Raw genomic sequence first — 16487 nt, forward strand, 5'->3', positions numbered from 1 at the left:
CAGCTATTGTTTGAGGCTGTCTGCAGACTCAGGCAGAGATCATTTACGCTGGCTTCCCATTTTGAAACTTGACTTTGCTATTACAAAGACTAGAGCCTTTCATGAAAGCTGAGGTCCCAAAGAATGTAGTTTTGTGCTCAAATTTCACTTCCCTGGGATTTTCATCTTGAAGCTTATATTGTATCCTTCACTTCCATTATTCCAGAGGCCGCAGGCAAAACTAGGAAGGGGAAACCCCTTTTGCCAACAGGATACACGTTAGACTGTGGGGACAGTCTTGTGGGAAGGGGTGGAAGCCCCATCTCTTGTTCAGTCTAGTTTGAAATGAGCCAAAGCCATAGGAAACAGACATGTACTGACCTATGGAGATGAACTAGAAAGAGGCACAGTAGATTGCTAGGTGCTATAGTCCTGTTTGAATTGCTATCTGATGTTAGTGAGCAAGCTGTCAGCTGCTGAGCTCTGAAATTCAGAGTTGTGGAAAATAAGTGGCTCTGTCTGCACTTTCTTCATGTAGCACCCCCTGGATCCCTGCTTCACCTTCCTCATGCTGTTTTCGATCCCTGTGGGTGGGACAAGTGGTGTCCTGGAAACAAGCACAGCTATTGCTGAGATGAACGACCTTATTAAAAACCTAGAGATGCCTTTGCTTTGTGAATGCAGCAGCAAGGGGTCTAACTTCGCACTCTGCATCTGTGGGGCTCAAGAAAACTCTGGAGAGCTGCAGCTGAGGGTTTCTTTCTGCTTGACAGAAATTACATGAAGAATCTGCAAGGCTCAGGGATATAAATTCTGCACGGCTTGTGACAATCTACTTTTTGCCACTAGAGGGTGCTGGAACCCTTTGAACAGCGGCATTGATTTGTTTATTTCAGGGTTTAGAGCAGCCTTGCAACCTGGTCATGAAAAACCTGTACTCACCTAGAGAGAGCTCTATCCTAAAAAAACCCCACTTCACCGGAGTGTGTAGTTTTGCAGCTGTCTCCAACAGGGCATCAGACATCCAGCCATAATGTAGGAATCAGAATTGCCCTTCTGGAATGAATTATTGGCTCATCTAGTTTGCTATCCTGCCTCTGGCAATGACCTATTCCCAAGGCTTTAGAAGGACATAAAAATCCCCCAGGTGTATCAAGTGCTGCAGGGGTAAGAATCCTTCCTGACCCAGCCAGCACTTACCAGTAATGCATCCCTGCATAAGTTAACACTTGTGTCCTATAAAGTAAGTACTTCCCCCTGCTATCCATGGACTGAGATGGGAAAGGTGGCCTAGTGTTTCCAATGAGACTGTGTCTGATTGCTTTAGAATAGAATCCTGAGTACAGTACAGATGCCAGGCAGCCACAGGGGCCTGATCATTTTGAGTAGGGTTTTTTTTTTTTTGCTTGGAGATATAAAGCACATTCTCACACTGAGAAGTGCAAGAGAGTTTAATCAGCAGAAAGCAGACACATCCCACTAATAATTCTTTTCTCTCTTAATTCCAGCTGTTTCATATTGATTTTGGCCACTTCTTGGGGAACTTCAAGACCAAATTTGGTATTAACAGAGAACGGGTTCCTTTTATCTTAACCTATGACTTTGTGCATGTGATCCAGCAAGGGAAAACTAACAACAGTGAGAAGTTTGAAAGGTGAGTGCCACTGATCTAACTCAGGCTTTCACAAAATGTTTTGGGGTGGATGTGTCAGTTTGTAGCAATCACTTCAGCAAATAGTTTTCTGCAGATGCTCTGTATCCAAAACTGTTAGTGTGCAACAAGGTGGGTGAGGTAATATCTCTTATCTGGTGAGAGAGAGACAAGCTTTTGAGCTTACACAGAGCTCTTCTTCAGGTCTGGAAAATGTGCTCAGTGTCAGAGCTAAATACAAAGCGGATCAGATTGTTTAGCATAACTAGTTAACACAGGTTTCAAGGGACCATTCAGTGTGAAGTGGTCTGTTACCACTTCTACAGTCATGAGGAAGAAAGTGGGGACAGGTATAAATTGTTGTACTAAACTCTAAATCCAGTGTGTCTATTCCATCCATGTTTTTTCGTTTCTAGCAAATTTAAGCTCCCAGGCTCATCTTTTGAAGGTGTTGTGCAGGTTTCCTTTAAGGATGAGGCCTGCTAGTTTTGTGAAAAGTGTTTGCCCCCAGGTAACATGGTGTTTTTGTCTTTTATCATTATTCAGTGTGAGTTCATTTGAGAGTGTAGTGATGGTCTGGTTTCACCCACATAATTGTTGCTGGAGCATTTAGTGCACTGGATGAGGTACACCACATGTTGCGATAGGCATGTGTTGGGCCCATGGATCTTGAAAGGTGTGGTGTGCGAGGTATTGATCATCATAGCAGTGGAGATATGGCTGCAGGTTTTTGCATCTGTTTTGCTACAACACTTCCTCTTCCAGCCACACAAGCAGTTTAAATTTAGGGTGGGAGAATGTACTTGAGTTCAAAATGACCCAGGCTACCACTTAGCTCTTGCTTGAGCTGACAAACCCTTGGGAATTGTCCATTGGTATGCGTGGTTGGTTTTAAGCTATTGCATTTAGAAGATTTAGTTACAGGGCACAGCAGAGAGCTGGCTTTCCTTTGCGGGTGCTCTTGGATCAAGTGCTCATGTCATAAGAATTGGCCTCACTCTAGGGGGTGTGGACAGAGAGACTAAACACAAACAGTTTGTATGAGAGAGAGAGACTCAGGTCTGGATTGGATTGGGGCAGGGGCCAATGAGCTACTGCCCTTAGTCTTTTCCCACTCTTGCTAAAGCATATTCTTTTAGTAACAATTGGAAGCATGGGCTAGTCAAAAAACATTTGCCCAGCTCTTGGAACACCTTGATTTCAACACAGAGGAGGTGAAGCTTTCACTGTGCTGTTTTCATGCCATCATGGCTGTAGTCTTGCTTTAGTTGGGCTGCTTGTCTCACTTCCGCTTTGCCCCTTCTCTTCCTGCACAGATTCAGGGATTACTGTGAAAAAGCCTACATGATCCTGAGGTGCCATGGTCTTCTCTTCCTGCATTTGTTTGCACTGATGAAAGCTGCTGGCCTGCCGGAACTCAGCTGCTCTAAAGACATTCAGTATCTCAAGGTGAGGCAGGAGAGGGTAGGACTAAAAGTAAGAGGTTAAGGAGTGGGAGTTGAAACTTGAAAGGAGCATCCTCTGCTGCAGTTTAAAAGCAGATATTCCAGCATGCAGGAGCCAGCTGTCAGATAGCCACCACCAGCTGCTAATTGATTCTTCACCTCATGCTGCTGTTCCCTGTGCATAGTATTTAGAGTTTCTCAATCAAATAATTCTAGGAGCTGGGACTCGAATCGAGTTTTAAATAAATGAGATTCTCAAACAATGTGGGCTAGAAAAAGTTCAAACTAAAGCAACCAATTGGTTTTTAATGGAGAGGTAATTAGTTGAGACACATGTTTTTTGAAGAGTTGGCAATATTACCTGCTGCCATCCGGTCTTCCTTTTCCTTGCCACCTGTTGCAGCCAGGTATGCTTAGTTGAGGAATCAGCTGCAGGGAGGTAGGCACAGCACTGCATGTGTTTGACTCTCCTAGCTCCCACTTTCTGGTCCCACTGTGCCTTTAAAGTGCTAAAAACCTGGTCTCCCGGAGCTGGATGAAATGGGGTTGTGATGTAAGCTAGTGTTTAAAGGATTGTTTTCCCAGCTCCAGCATGAAAATAGGATGTAGTTTACTTGCTGAGAGAGCAGCCTGCATAAAACAAAGGTGGTGTGGGGTTTGTTTTTGACCAGTAGCTGTTTTCTCTATCCGAGTGCTCCAGTGCAATTGGGCAGGCAGTCGTCATTTTGTTTCAATCAGTGGGAGGTGCCACACACTCATTTCTGCCTTGTTCTTTCAGGATTCTCTAGCTTTAGGAAAAACAGATGAGGAGGCATTGAAGCACTTCAGACTAAAATTTAATGAAGCCCTGCGAGAGAGCTGGAAAACCAAAGTGAACTGGTTGGCGCACAATGTATCCAAAGATAATAGACAGTAATCAGCCTGCATGTGGTCCAGGTGCTCTAGGAGAATGTAATAGCAGTGGCCACGAGCCAGTTGTATAAAGACTCCTGAATGTTGCTGATCAGCACCTGCACCTCAAGTGTTTGAGAAGAGTCTACAGAACCAACAGCTGCATAAGCCCATTCTAAATCTCTAGGGTGACAGCATGAGGCAATAAGATTACTGGGTACACTGAAAGGTAGGTGAAGCTTGCAAATGTAAGTTCTTAAGGATGCAGTCCATCGTTTAAGGGTAGAGGGGAGGCAGTTTGCTACTTCAGTACATTCCTCACCTACTGCTCACTTTTAGGGATGTGGAGGTGTGCTCAGAGGCTGTAATTTGGCCAGTAGCATATCAACTTTTTAAAGCCAGACTAGATTAGCACTAGCAGTGAACAATGGAGAGACAATAGCATGTTGGTGCATCTAATAACTTCAGTCCCTCTCTACATAAAGTGGAAGGTGCTGCTAGGCAATACTTTTTCTAGTTGAAGATTTCACCAGCTTACCCCCACCCCTTCAGGGATGTATTTTAATACAGCAGCACAAGATGGTATACCTGTTTTGAGACAGTCAGAAGATAATGCTACTAAGCTCTATAAACAAACTACAGGAACTCCTCACTTAGCATTGTAATTATAGTCCTGAAAAATGCAACTTTAAGCAAATCCAATTTCCCCATAAGGATTAATGTAAATGTGGGGGTTAAGTTCCAGGGAAATTTTTTTCACCAAACAATTTAATATTGGTACACAGTGATGATGATTGTGAAGCTTGGTTGAGGTGGAGGAATGCCTTACTGCTAAATGAACTGAGCCCTCAAGGGTTAACTCTCACAACACTCTACAAGGCAGCAGGAAAGGAGGGACAGAAAAAATGCACATTTCTCCTTTAAGTCCCTGACGGTAGGCTTAAGTACACTGCCTTGTTAATTAAATCAGCTTGCTGACAGCAGCTACTGCCTAGAAGCTCCCTCCCTCCATCGTTTGCCCCCCTGCTCTATGGAAGATAGGGAGACACCCCAACATTAGCCCCCTTCTTCCCCCATACAGCCAGCAGGAGTCTCTGGGAGCAGCACATGGCAGTGAGGGGAGGGACAGCTGCTGCACAGGGAATTTAAGGGAGCAGGGAGCTGATGGCCTACGCTGGTTCCAACCAGCTAGCTGTAACAGGCTGCTCTTCCTGCAAGCAGCGGGAAAAAAACAGGCAGCTGCCAAACGAGTTAGAAGAGAGCATTTCACAATTTTAAACGAGCACGTTCCCTAACTGATCAGCAACTTACTTAAAGTCCTGTTTCAATGTTGAGGACTTCCTGTACTCAGTAGTTGAAGCATCACCATAGATCCACCTTCTGCCTGTCAATGTTAAGTAGCCTGGCTTGTTGACAAAGGAGAGAAGAAGTATGGTGCCATTAGGGTGACCAGAGTTGGGGGGTGGGGGGTGTTATAGGAGCCCATATAAGAAAAAGACCCAAAAATTGGGACTGTCACTATAAAAATCGGGACATCTGGTCACCCTAGGTGCCACCTCACATGCTAAAGGCAGAAGATTCACTGTCTATACAGGGTGATGGTAGTGGAGAGAGCCTGGAAAGTTGCACCTTCAGTTTATGCTGTGATACAATATTTTTGTTTACATTAGCTCAGACCCTGCTCTAGTTTTGTAAGGGAATGAAGCAGCACATTAGTTGCATCTATTTTGTTTTTAAGAGTGCAATAGATAGCAGGTGTACACCACACCCAACAAGCAGGCAGTAAAGTGCTGATTGCCATGACCCCATTGTAGACTGGTTAGGCAGTCTTGCAGAATTCTCCTTATCTGTAATGAATAAAAATAATTTAGTTTTTCCCCCCTTACGTCAGTAGTGGAATAACTACAAAATTGTTACCATCTTGTATAGCAAAATCATAGGCTATATCTGGTTAGCAAAGATCCAGGCTCTCCAAAGTTAAAGCAAACATTGTATCTAACATCATAATTTCAGCCTCTTTCAAATGAAGATTACCACCTTTTGTAAATAAGTCCCAGACACAAGTTACATCCTTTTTAAAGTGATAAAATAACCTTTTACTTTGATATTTATTTATTTAGAGAGGTATTCATGATTTCTTATTGTGTATGTGCCCTCTGAAAAAAATGAATTTATTTTTTTAAGCCATGTCAGGGTTCTGCAACAAGAGAATGTTTACATAATGTTTGATTTTTTCAGTTACCTTCAATCTGTGATTTTAGGTGCATTTTGGTAAGTCTAAAAATAAAATGTTTAAGTTGTACACTAGTCCTGGCCAAATCATTCCCTCATTTTAGGCATTAAAGTCAAACTGGGATAATGTAGCCATTACAGGCAAGCCATTTAAAACATGGATAGTCAGTTATCACTTGACTCATCAACTTTGTACCATTCAGAAAGCATAGCAAACAGATTTCAGAACCAGAAATTTATTGTAGCTTAGACTTTTCAAACTGACTTATTACCAATATACAGATCTGAAAAGTTACATCCACACTGGCTACAAACCGCATCAGAAAGTTTACAGCCTTTCAGCATTAGCATTCAATCATGATCAGTTTTAGTCTAAAATACAGCAGCTACAGTATATGGAAGAATAAGTCTTCTACACATTGACATTAACACAGGACAACTGTCAGACATAAGTTAAAAGTTCCCCAGTTTACTTAAAACTAGCAGTTATGTTACCACATAAAAGTAGTCAAACCCATATCCCCATTTTAGAAATCTAAAATTTTACATTAAAAAACAGTAAGATTGTGTGGGTTCTCTCCCCTGCTTTCAGGTCCATTATTGTAAAAGGCACTCCAGAGTCAAGCTTTACCCCAGATAAACCCACACCTAGGTCCTGTTTCACACACTGGGAGGCAAGATGTGTAGTAGGTAAGAATAGGTCTGCTCTGAAAAGATAAAGAAATAGCTGGGTCTACTACTTTTCCTTCAGCTGTTCACACCCTCTGCTGTCTGCCTTTCTCCCCCTACCCCTAACCCCCTTATACCTGCTCAAGGAACAACTGGAAACTATTCAACATTTCCCACTACTAGTATGGAAGTTGAGCCACTAACCTGTTTTGAATTGGTGTATGCCAACAGTAAACAGATTACATGCAATATCAAAATCTGGAACTCTGCTACCATAATGAGTGAATGGAGTTCTAATTTCACATTGCAAGCAAATCAAGTTACCTTTTAACCCACCTCCAAATGTCAAATTGAATAAGCAGCTATGCATAAGACACAGCTCTGAATAGGACCAAAAGTGTTAAATAGAGAAGAAGACCTGCCTTACGAAAAATCTAGCACTCACCACCACGGGGTCATAACTTACTTTTCGTACCTTTCAGCCATTCCTTGAAGTAGTCCTTTGCACTTCCAAGTTAAAGGTCTTTGATCAGAAAATCAGCCTGCCGTGTCTTGGAACAATAATCTTAACTCAATTGACAAGGTTCTCTGGTTGGATAATATATGCCATAATTTCATCAGCAGGAAAACAAATTTACTAAGTGTAAACAAAAGGTTTAAATACATCAACAGTCTAGATTACTGTACAAGGAGCTACAGGGACTAAGCAGGACTGTGTTGAATAGGAATGATGCCCACCCATGCCCTAAATTAGAAAAGTTCACAATCCAAAAAATAAAATCCCTCTCTAGACTGGTAGCCAAGGCACAGGTGTACACAGGTCTCCGGCTTTTCAGCTTCAGTTACTGTTATTACAAACAACTGAATGACTTGCCCTGCCAGCCATGTGACCAGCATGCATCAGCCTTGGACTACAACCAGCCCCACTCCAATTAACAGAGGCTCTGGTGAGAACACTCAGAATATCAATAGTACACTTACTTACTCTAGATCCAGGCAGTGTTTCTCTCTCTCAATTTAGTAATCCTTACACTGAAATAAGCGAAGGATCAAGACTTAAACTCTACCAGGCAGTGCAGTTGAACCTCTGCAGAAATTCTGAAAAACCTTTACAGTTGCAAGCTTGTCTGTTCTCTCCATAAAAACAAAGTGGGGAGGAGGGGAAGAGAAGAACAGCAGGGCTCGAGTGAACACAGCAGTCGCGGCCAATGACACTGCATTATTAATACATCTACACTAGATAACTGCGCCTGTGCTCCTGCTGCAATAGTTATGCGACTTGTATTATTTCATGCTTCATGATTTTTACCTTAGCGTGTTTTAAACCCCAGTCCCTGTTTTCACTACCACAAATGACATAATTCAATATATTTACAAAATATTCAAAAAAGTCAATCTTCTACATATTAACCTCATTCTGCCACTTTACACATGCACTAGTTTGGGGAAAAAAATTCACCAAGCTGAAATAAGCAACTTTACCCTTTGTCAACAAGTGACCTTTGCATCATTCAGAAAGAATAAGATGAATCAAGCCAAAGTTGTTTCACCAGGAAAAAAAAGTGTCCAGAAACTCACGTGCAATGGCTACACATCTGTAGAGTCACTTAGCTGAGATGACATGAAGAAAAAAGTGCAAGGTGGTTCCTCACATAGTGTAAAAAATCCAGTCACTGAGGGATGGGTGAGGGAGGAGAGGTACTAACTACAGTTCTAGAGACAGCATTAGGAACTAGCCCATATAACACAAATATTGGGATGGGTGTTGGTTGGCTCTACTGGCCAAAATGACTTTTTTACACCATGGATCCTTGGGAACAATGGAGAGGATTACAGTGAAGTCTTCTAGAGCAGAAACAAAACAACAAAGGGAACAGCTGGAATCAATAGCTGAGTGTAGAGTCATCCCATTCCAGCTGCTGCTGTCTGTTAACATTCTGTTGGTCCTCTTCCTGCTCCCCTTCCTCTTCCTCACTGCTTTCAGACTCTGCACTAGTGATATCATCTTCTTCCTCTCCATCTTCGCTTTCTTCTTCCTCTTCCTCCTCCTCACTGCTGTGCTGGTCTTCATAGGTCTGTCAGACACAAATTGATTTTTCTAGCTGCCGACATGCTCCCATCCGTTTATATGCTACATTCACTGGGAGTTGTGGATGCTCAACTCTCAGCTGGCTATTAGCAAAAGTAAAGTGGCTCTGAAGTAGTTCTGTGACTTCAGAAAGTTACCAGCCAGTCTTGTCACACTTTAGTATAACTACATTCCCAAAGGTCATCCAGCGCTTTAAAGAGGGTACTATTGAAATAGGATCCTTTGGTGTGTACTCAGCAGCAGCATTAGTGATTTAAAGTGTCCCTGCTCCTCCCACGCCCCCTCCTTTTTTAATATTAAAGTATCAGAAGTTAACTGAAGTAGAAATGATCCTGATCCAAAAACTAACTGCATCAAACCAGGTGGACAGCAAGAATAACTTAATGGAAAAAGCTGATGTGGTGTGGGTTTATTGCAAGGAATATACTGAAGGAGCCAGTGTTACACCTTTATTTACAGCCTGGCATATAACACACAGGTACTTTTTGAGCAGTTTATAGCCATCATCCCACAACACAAGAAACGTCCACTCAACCTGTGGAACTCTTTGCCAGAGGATGGTGTGAAGGCCAAGACTATAACAGGGTTCAAAAAAGAACTAGAGGATAGGTCTATCAATGGCGTCCCTAGCCTCTGTTTGCCAGAAGCTGGGGATGGATCACTTGATGATTACCTGCTCTGTTCATTTCCTCTGGGGCACCTGGCATTGGCCACTGTTGGAGGACAGGATACTGGGCTAAATGGACCTTTGGTCTGACCCAGTATGGCCATTCTTATGCTCTCTTTCTGAGGAATGGATTCAAAAATTTTCCTGTGGCATTCATTAAACTTGTTGTGCCAGTACCCCCTTTCCAGATCTATCCTGCTCTGACAGCCATGCATGTTTGACAGATTGGAAAGCAGTATTTGTAGAAAAGGACTAAGGGTTCTGTCTACACCGCAAGAGAAGGTGTGATTATATTACTAGTGGGCATACCCAGGCTAGTTTTAATCTAGCTAGCACAGGTAACAGTGGTAGTGTGGACGTGGTGGCACAGGCTTCAGCACAGACTAGCAACAGAGTTACATACCAATGTCCCCAGCAGGCTTTTTGTTCAGATTACTAGGCTGTGCTGAAGCCTGTGCTACCACATCTACACTGCTACTGCTACATGTGCTTGCTAGCTTAAAGCTAGCCTGAGTATGCCCACCAGTAATACAATCACTCCTTCAATTGCAATGTAAACATACCGTGGGACGCAAGCCTTACCTCCATAGGATTCACAGTAATGGTCAAGGCCGAGTCATCCCAATCCATCTCATTTTCCTTTCCAGTATCCTGGTCACGCATTGTTCTCTGGTGCGCAGCTCGGATTCGGAACACACCCAGAATAATCATGAAAACCAGGAAACTGACACACACGACAATGACAACAGTAGCAGTACTTGGAACAACTGTGACAAGAAAGAGGGAGTTTAAGAATAATCATACTAATACACAATACTTACAGGTTTTTCCGAATATTAACCCCATAGTACAGATGAATAAACTGAGGCAAATTTATCCACAATCACAGAATAAGCCAGTAGGGAAGCAAGGACAAAAACTTAGAAGTTCCTGGCTCCGTCCTCTGGTCAGACTGCTAAACTAGTAAGTTTCTTTATTGGTGGCCCAGTCCAGTGGGCTGGATTCACATCTTGCTCAGGTAAGAAGTGAGAAGAGTTTAGTGCTATCAATCTAGTCTGATGAATGAATGTTCACAAAATAAATGCAGTTTCACTAGGGTTGGCAGCATCTGCTCAGGAGCCAGAGGCATACCAGTACTTACAGGGCTAGAACCAAACTGCATTGGCAGAACAGAATCAGGCCTATTATGCTCAACTGGTGCTTTTATATAGATACTGAAATGAGTCAAACAAGGACTATGAGGAATTTGCATCAATCTGAAAGAAGATCAGCCACCAATTAAAAAAAAAAAAAAAAAAAAAACTTACTATGAAGACTCCTTTCTTCAAAGCCTATCGCTTTCCTCCCACATGCACCACTGGAACATTAAATAGTTCACACCAAGTTAAAACATAGTGGAGGAATGACCAATTTCCTCAACGGAATAAAAGGTCATACTGTTCATGAGAAATCCATTCCCAGTTCCTCAGAGCCCTTTAATCAAGGTCCTTATACAGCACCCACTGCAGTGCTCTGTATCCCAAAATTACCAAGTCAGGAAGGGCTGGACTTTGTATCTGTCATTAGATTGGCATTTTCTAGATCTCTAGCAGGCTGTTCCTCCCGAGTGGAGAACAGAATGGGACTTCGTATTTTAGAGAGCATTAAAGTTAATAGCTGCATAGATTACTAGTTTAATTTGCTGGCTGTTTCTGGAAAGGCACCCCAAGAAACTCCAACCCTCTGCAGCAAGAAGCCATCTAGTTGAGCCCCCAGTTTAAAAAAAAAAATTTAACTGGAGTTAAGTGACTGACAGTCCTTACCTGAAAAGGGGTGGGGATTAGCTAGGTTGTGACCAGAGAGGTCAACAAACGAATGATGAACTGGATGAACAAACTGTGGTTGCATAGCTATATGATTTGCATGTTCAACTGGATTAGCTGTATGGATAACATTCACCTGAAAACAAAAAGGAAAAAATAATTTAGGGAAAAAAAGCAGCTTGTTTATGCACTTGGTTCAAGTAGATGGGATTCAGTTCCTGTATGTCAGTATCTATCCCCCTCAAAACAAAACAACAGCCACCACTGATCTGTCATGGGCCCAGTTTTATATTTCAATAGTCATTTCAAGCAGCAGTTCCTGATATGCTAGGGCTGGTCTATACAAACTTATGTTTCCTAAAACTGATTTGGTTATCATGGTGGAAGTCTGTATGTGGACATCCTTATTTCAGAATAAAAAGAATGAAGTCAATTTGTTACCAACTGCAGCTAAATTGATGTTTGCCACTTTCACGCTGAAATAAGTGACCACACAGACTTTTACTGAAATAACTAAGCCATTTTTCCATCCACATCTTTTGTTATTTTGATGCAACTGTGTAGGATCACCTTCAGTTAACAACAATGGGTAAACAGGAGGTCACAGACAAAACACAAAGAATCAGGTTCTTTGGAACTCCAGAGACCATTTTTCAAAAAGTTTAACAGAGGTTCTGATGAGATGGTTCATTAAGTTAGGCTCAGCTACAAGTTTAGCACATTTCATGTTTTGGTGAGCTTCCCTTTCCTCCCCACCAATGCACTGCTAAGTGTATCCTCCTCTGTAATGGGGAGTAGTGACAGACAGATGTGGTGCATGGCCAGCTGCACAATAGGAAGAGGGGAAATTTAGTAAACAACAAGGAAGCATTTCCAGTTTGCTAAAGTGTGGAGATCCTGGATCAAAGTTGACAGTATTTCCTCAGGAAGCACAGCCATGTTAGCCACGCATGCAATTTCTGCTCCGCGATGGGGAAAAGGAAGTGGGGGATGGTTAGTGGCAAGTCAGACTTAACTTCACCATCCTCACATAAGCTGCGCTTTTAAAAATCAGCCTATGAAATTCAAGTTTACAATGGAAAGATGTATAGATATGCAACAATGTCTCTCAATGCAACAATAACTTCATGTTGCAGCAAATATCAAGATTTATCATCACTCAGAGGACCTACTGATGAATTTTGGTGTATAGTTACACTGCGGGTTAGTTAACATCAACAGCAGGACTCATTAATTCATATTCTTCTATAGATACTGTGTGGTTTTAGCTATATTATTCCCTGCCTTCCCGTGTAAATATGCAGGACAATAATAATTTTTATTTCAAGTAGTTCCTCCTGTCACTCAGGATTAGTCTTCCTGGTAATCTCTGTGTCATGCAAGCAAGACAGTAGTAAGCCCCATTGCAAGAAAAAACAGAATCATTTACAGAATCACAGTAATTAGAGTTGGAAAAAAGACTTCTCAAGTCCATTTCCTTAGGGTCAATGCAGCACTGTTCCCAACAGTCCATTTTCTAGTGTCCCACCTCCCCAACCAGCCTCTTCCCCACTCACTCCCCTTAACTGCATTCCATATAGTAGGATACACATAGGTCCCAACTCCATATGATCTGGTCTGTGCATCACTCAGAGTTGGAATCAGTGAAGGCAACTTTTGGATTGACAACTCATTAAAACAGCCTAACACACCCTAGTCTGCTCTGATGACATAATATTTAGAAAGCAGAGATCCAAACCAGTTACTGATCAATTTCTTGAAGCATTAACTTTCATCTATGTAGGCTCTGACAACTTTCAAAGGGATGAGATTAGCTCACATACCTCCACTTTAAATTCATTGCTGACATAGCGACCATTAAGCTCAGAACAGACCAACTTGAACTTTCGGTCAAACAGAGAGACAGTGTGCCAGTTTCTGTAGCGTATCAAGTGCAAAACCTCCTCATAGCTGGCCATAGTATCAACACCTAGGAGGATAAAAAAACCCAGTTACTTGTCAGAACTATAAACTGTTTGGGGTGGGGGGAAGGAGAAAGTTTTCATTCAGTTAATAAATATTTCACTTAGTAAGCACACAAATACACAGTTCCTGTTCTCATTTGCCTCAAACCCTTCCCAGCAAAAGGCCAAAGGTGGCAACCCCTTACCTGTGATGATCATGCCAAGGTTGGAGCTGCTCATCTCAATGCCCTTCTGCTGTAACTGTGTCATGTCAACCTCCAGGCTTTCCTGCTCCTGATTTAGCTCCTCTCCTAGCACTGTGATCTCACATGTATCCAAGTTGTGCATGATCTCCTCCGATACCAAAGATTCTTGGACTGAAGGAGGACATGGAAGCCAAAGAAATAAGCAGAAAGGCCAAAGGCAAAGTGGAAGGAGCTGTACTGTGTCGTAAGCAGCTATAATTCTTCCCTTCTGACTACATACAATGATTTGGCCATGAAGAATGATCTAGGTGTGAGATTGAATTCCCATTTAAGAAACCACACCCAAAAAGCATTCTCTCCCTTGGAGAAGAAACAGTCTAAGACTGTTCTCACTTCTGATTGAAGTTCTGCAGGCCCAGGGGAAAAACAGCATGCCCACTGCCTCACCCAGCCCTGCCTACCCACTCTCTTCCTGCTAAATCAAAAAGACAGTATCATAAAAAACTGGACACCCACCCCCTCCATTCTGTGCTACAGTAGGGATATCCACACAGGGAGGGCCATCCCCCACTGCAGAGAACTTGGGGGAGGGGCACAGATTCCACAACTGGGTTAATAATCAAGTTGGTTACCGGTAGGATCCTCATCTCCATCTCCCTCTGGTTCCACCTCCCGAGTGATGGTGCTGATTATGCGAAGCTCAGGGAAGAGAGAAACTCCCTCTGGACTCTCAAACTCTGAAGCAGAACGGGCAAAATGATTGATGCCACTCAAGCTGATCTTGGGTTCCTCAGGCTGCAAGACCATTATATACCCATCCACAAAGGGAATGGCAATGCAGGCTTCTTCATTGAAACACCTACAAAAGATACACAGGCTGTTTGTTTAACTGTGCAAGACAGGCTTAAAGGAGAGGCAGTTATGCATCCCAGTGGCAATTAAATAGTTAAAATACGCTGAACATTTCAATCATTAATTAAATCCCACATAAATAAGCTCTGTCTCGGACCCAAGGGTCCTATAATTCATCCAACAACTGTGTTGGAAATACAGACCACCACTACCACCTCCTCAAAGGGAACAATGTTAAAATAAATTTTTGCTCATGGAGAACATTTTGTCCCATTTTCTGGGCTATGACTGACATCCACAGATTATGCCAATAGGTAAGGCTGCAATACTGGATAAGTCCTCACAGTGCATACTTACAATGATCACAACCAAGATTGCCCAACTAGGAAAAATAAAATCAAACCGGACATGAAGGAAATAACTGACCTCAAATAAATAGAGTAGAAATATAAATAGGACTGGAAATGATGGGTCGCATGCCTACTAACATGGCCCAGAGAACTCTGGTCATTCAAGTGGCCAAATGATGCTTTTTTGTTTCATGAAAATATAGATGGATTTAGATGCCTAACTACATAATGGTTCATAATTCACAGTTCCATATGCTTCTGATGCAAAACCAGGAGAAACTTTGTTTGTGAAGTTCTTTTAAACTGGAGCATTCCAAGTTTTATTTTGGGATACGGAGTACGTTCAAACCCAAAACTTGGGTAGGAAGCCAGGAAAATGCACACCCAATGGGAAACATCACATGAACTACTATAAAGCAACAATGCCAGCTCTGACAAGAGCTCTGTTTAAGTGTCCAAACAGCATAGCAGTTCCTTTTAACAAACCATCTCATACAGATGCTTATAGACAGCCACTAGCTGAATCAATGGCCTATAGATTACCGGCATACTCAGAGATATTATGCATTCTTGTCCCCATGGAAAGTCCTGAAGAATGATAGAATACATCCAAAATAGCTTTTTTTTTTTTTTTTTTTTTTTTTTAAATAAAATTACCATTTTCCAGCCTGACTTTGGTCACCTCTCTCTGATCAGTGTCTTCAATGTCATCTGAAACCAGTCTGGAGAAGTTCTGATGGCAATGCTAACAAATATGCAATAGCTCAAGGCACTTAAGGCTGCTGTTCACAGCAAAAAGATTCTGTGCCAAAAGACTATTCCAGAAGCTTCATTTGACTTAAGCAGGAATTGCAGGTGTCTAACACCTCTTTAAAAAAAAAAAAAAAAAAAAAAAAAAAAAAAAGTCAGACCACTTGTTCAGGTGCCTAGATGCAGATGTAGGCACTTAAATTTGAACATGTTGGCCATAATCAGCATCAAATATTTTACTTTACATCTACAACAACATTTACTGATCCCTGGATCAGATCCCCCAAAAATGTTACAATACCCACTAATATCTAATCAACAGTTCCAAGAAACAGATCAGGATTTTTATGTAACAGAACAAATTTGATATTGGTAACTGTTCTAAGGGCTGGTTCAAAGCCCACTGAAATCACTGGGAAGATTCCCTTTCACCTCAGTACTCAAGGCTCATGATCAGAGCCTTCAAAATAAAGGTCTGCATTAGTGACCACGTCAATGGCACTGCACTAAAGAATTTTGTTTTAGTTTATTTATCCAAGCCCCCAATATCCTTATGTATAGATGCATTTTTCTGCAGTAGGACATACTTGACATTGCTGGTGATTTTGAGCCTCCGGATTCCAGGTGTTGGGAACTGGCGGGAATTCAGGTAGGAAATGTGCTGCATGGCTTTGTCAAACCTGTCAATATCATCCCCTTCCAAGGACAACGTTGACTGGCTGGGATTCACATTAATCTGAAACCATTCCAAAGAGCAGAAGAAAAATGAAAAAAGAGATCCAAGTACCAATTTGCTGGAATAATTAAACCGAAAAGCTCAGCGCTGCTTAACCTATTAAGCATGGAGATAATTAGCATTTGTATTCAAAGCAGAAGGAATCATTATTCACTGGCTTTACAACTCAGTTTAAGTCAAACATTTACAGTATTTCATTATCCAAGAAAAATTCCAGGAATTTGG

At 42.0% G+C, this 16487-nt stretch overlaps 2 protein-coding genes across 19 annotated transcripts in view; one reads left to right on the forward strand and one right to left on the reverse strand.

Moving 5' to 3' along the window:
• PIK3CD (phosphatidylinositol-4,5-bisphosphate 3-kinase catalytic subunit delta) overlaps window positions 1-6273 on the forward strand; it is a 48499-nt gene extending 42226 nt beyond the window's left edge. For both annotated transcript variants that reach the window (XM_005292863.5, XM_065575324.1), the window contains 3 exons: window positions 1488-1633; window positions 2947-3079; window positions 3854-6273. In XM_005292863.5, coding sequence (XP_005292920.1) covers window positions 1488-1633; window positions 2947-3079; window positions 3854-3991 — 417 coding nt within the window. In that variant the 3' untranslated portion in view covers window positions 3992-6273. The remainder of the gene's footprint in view (window positions 1-1487; window positions 1634-2946; window positions 3080-3853) is intronic.
• Window positions 6274-6418: 145 nt separating this feature from the next.
• Window positions 6419-16487, reverse strand: part of LOC101931671 (beta-catenin-interacting protein 1) — a 145743-nt gene continuing 135674 nt past the window's right edge. For all 17 annotated transcript variants that reach the window (XM_008167257.4, XM_005292854.5, XM_005292853.5 and 14 more), the window contains 7 exons: window positions 16114-16262; window positions 14207-14433; window positions 13575-13745; window positions 13249-13394; window positions 11426-11561; window positions 10206-10390; window positions 6419-8942 (listed from right to left, as the gene is read on the reverse strand). In XM_008167257.4, coding sequence (XP_008165479.2) covers window positions 8751-8942; window positions 10206-10390; window positions 11426-11561; window positions 13249-13394; window positions 13575-13745; window positions 14207-14433; window positions 16114-16262 — 1206 coding nt within the window. In that variant the 3' untranslated portion in view covers window positions 6419-8750. The remainder of the gene's footprint in view (window positions 8943-10205; window positions 10391-11425; window positions 11562-13248; window positions 13395-13574; window positions 13746-14206; window positions 14434-16113; window positions 16263-16487) is intronic.

Source organism: Chrysemys picta, chromosome 21 (genome assembly GCF_011386835.1).
Source record: "Chrysemys picta bellii isolate R12L10 chromosome 21, ASM1138683v2, whole genome shotgun sequence".
In the NCBI taxonomy this organism is placed as follows: Eukaryota; Metazoa; Chordata; order Testudines; family Emydidae; genus Chrysemys; species Chrysemys picta.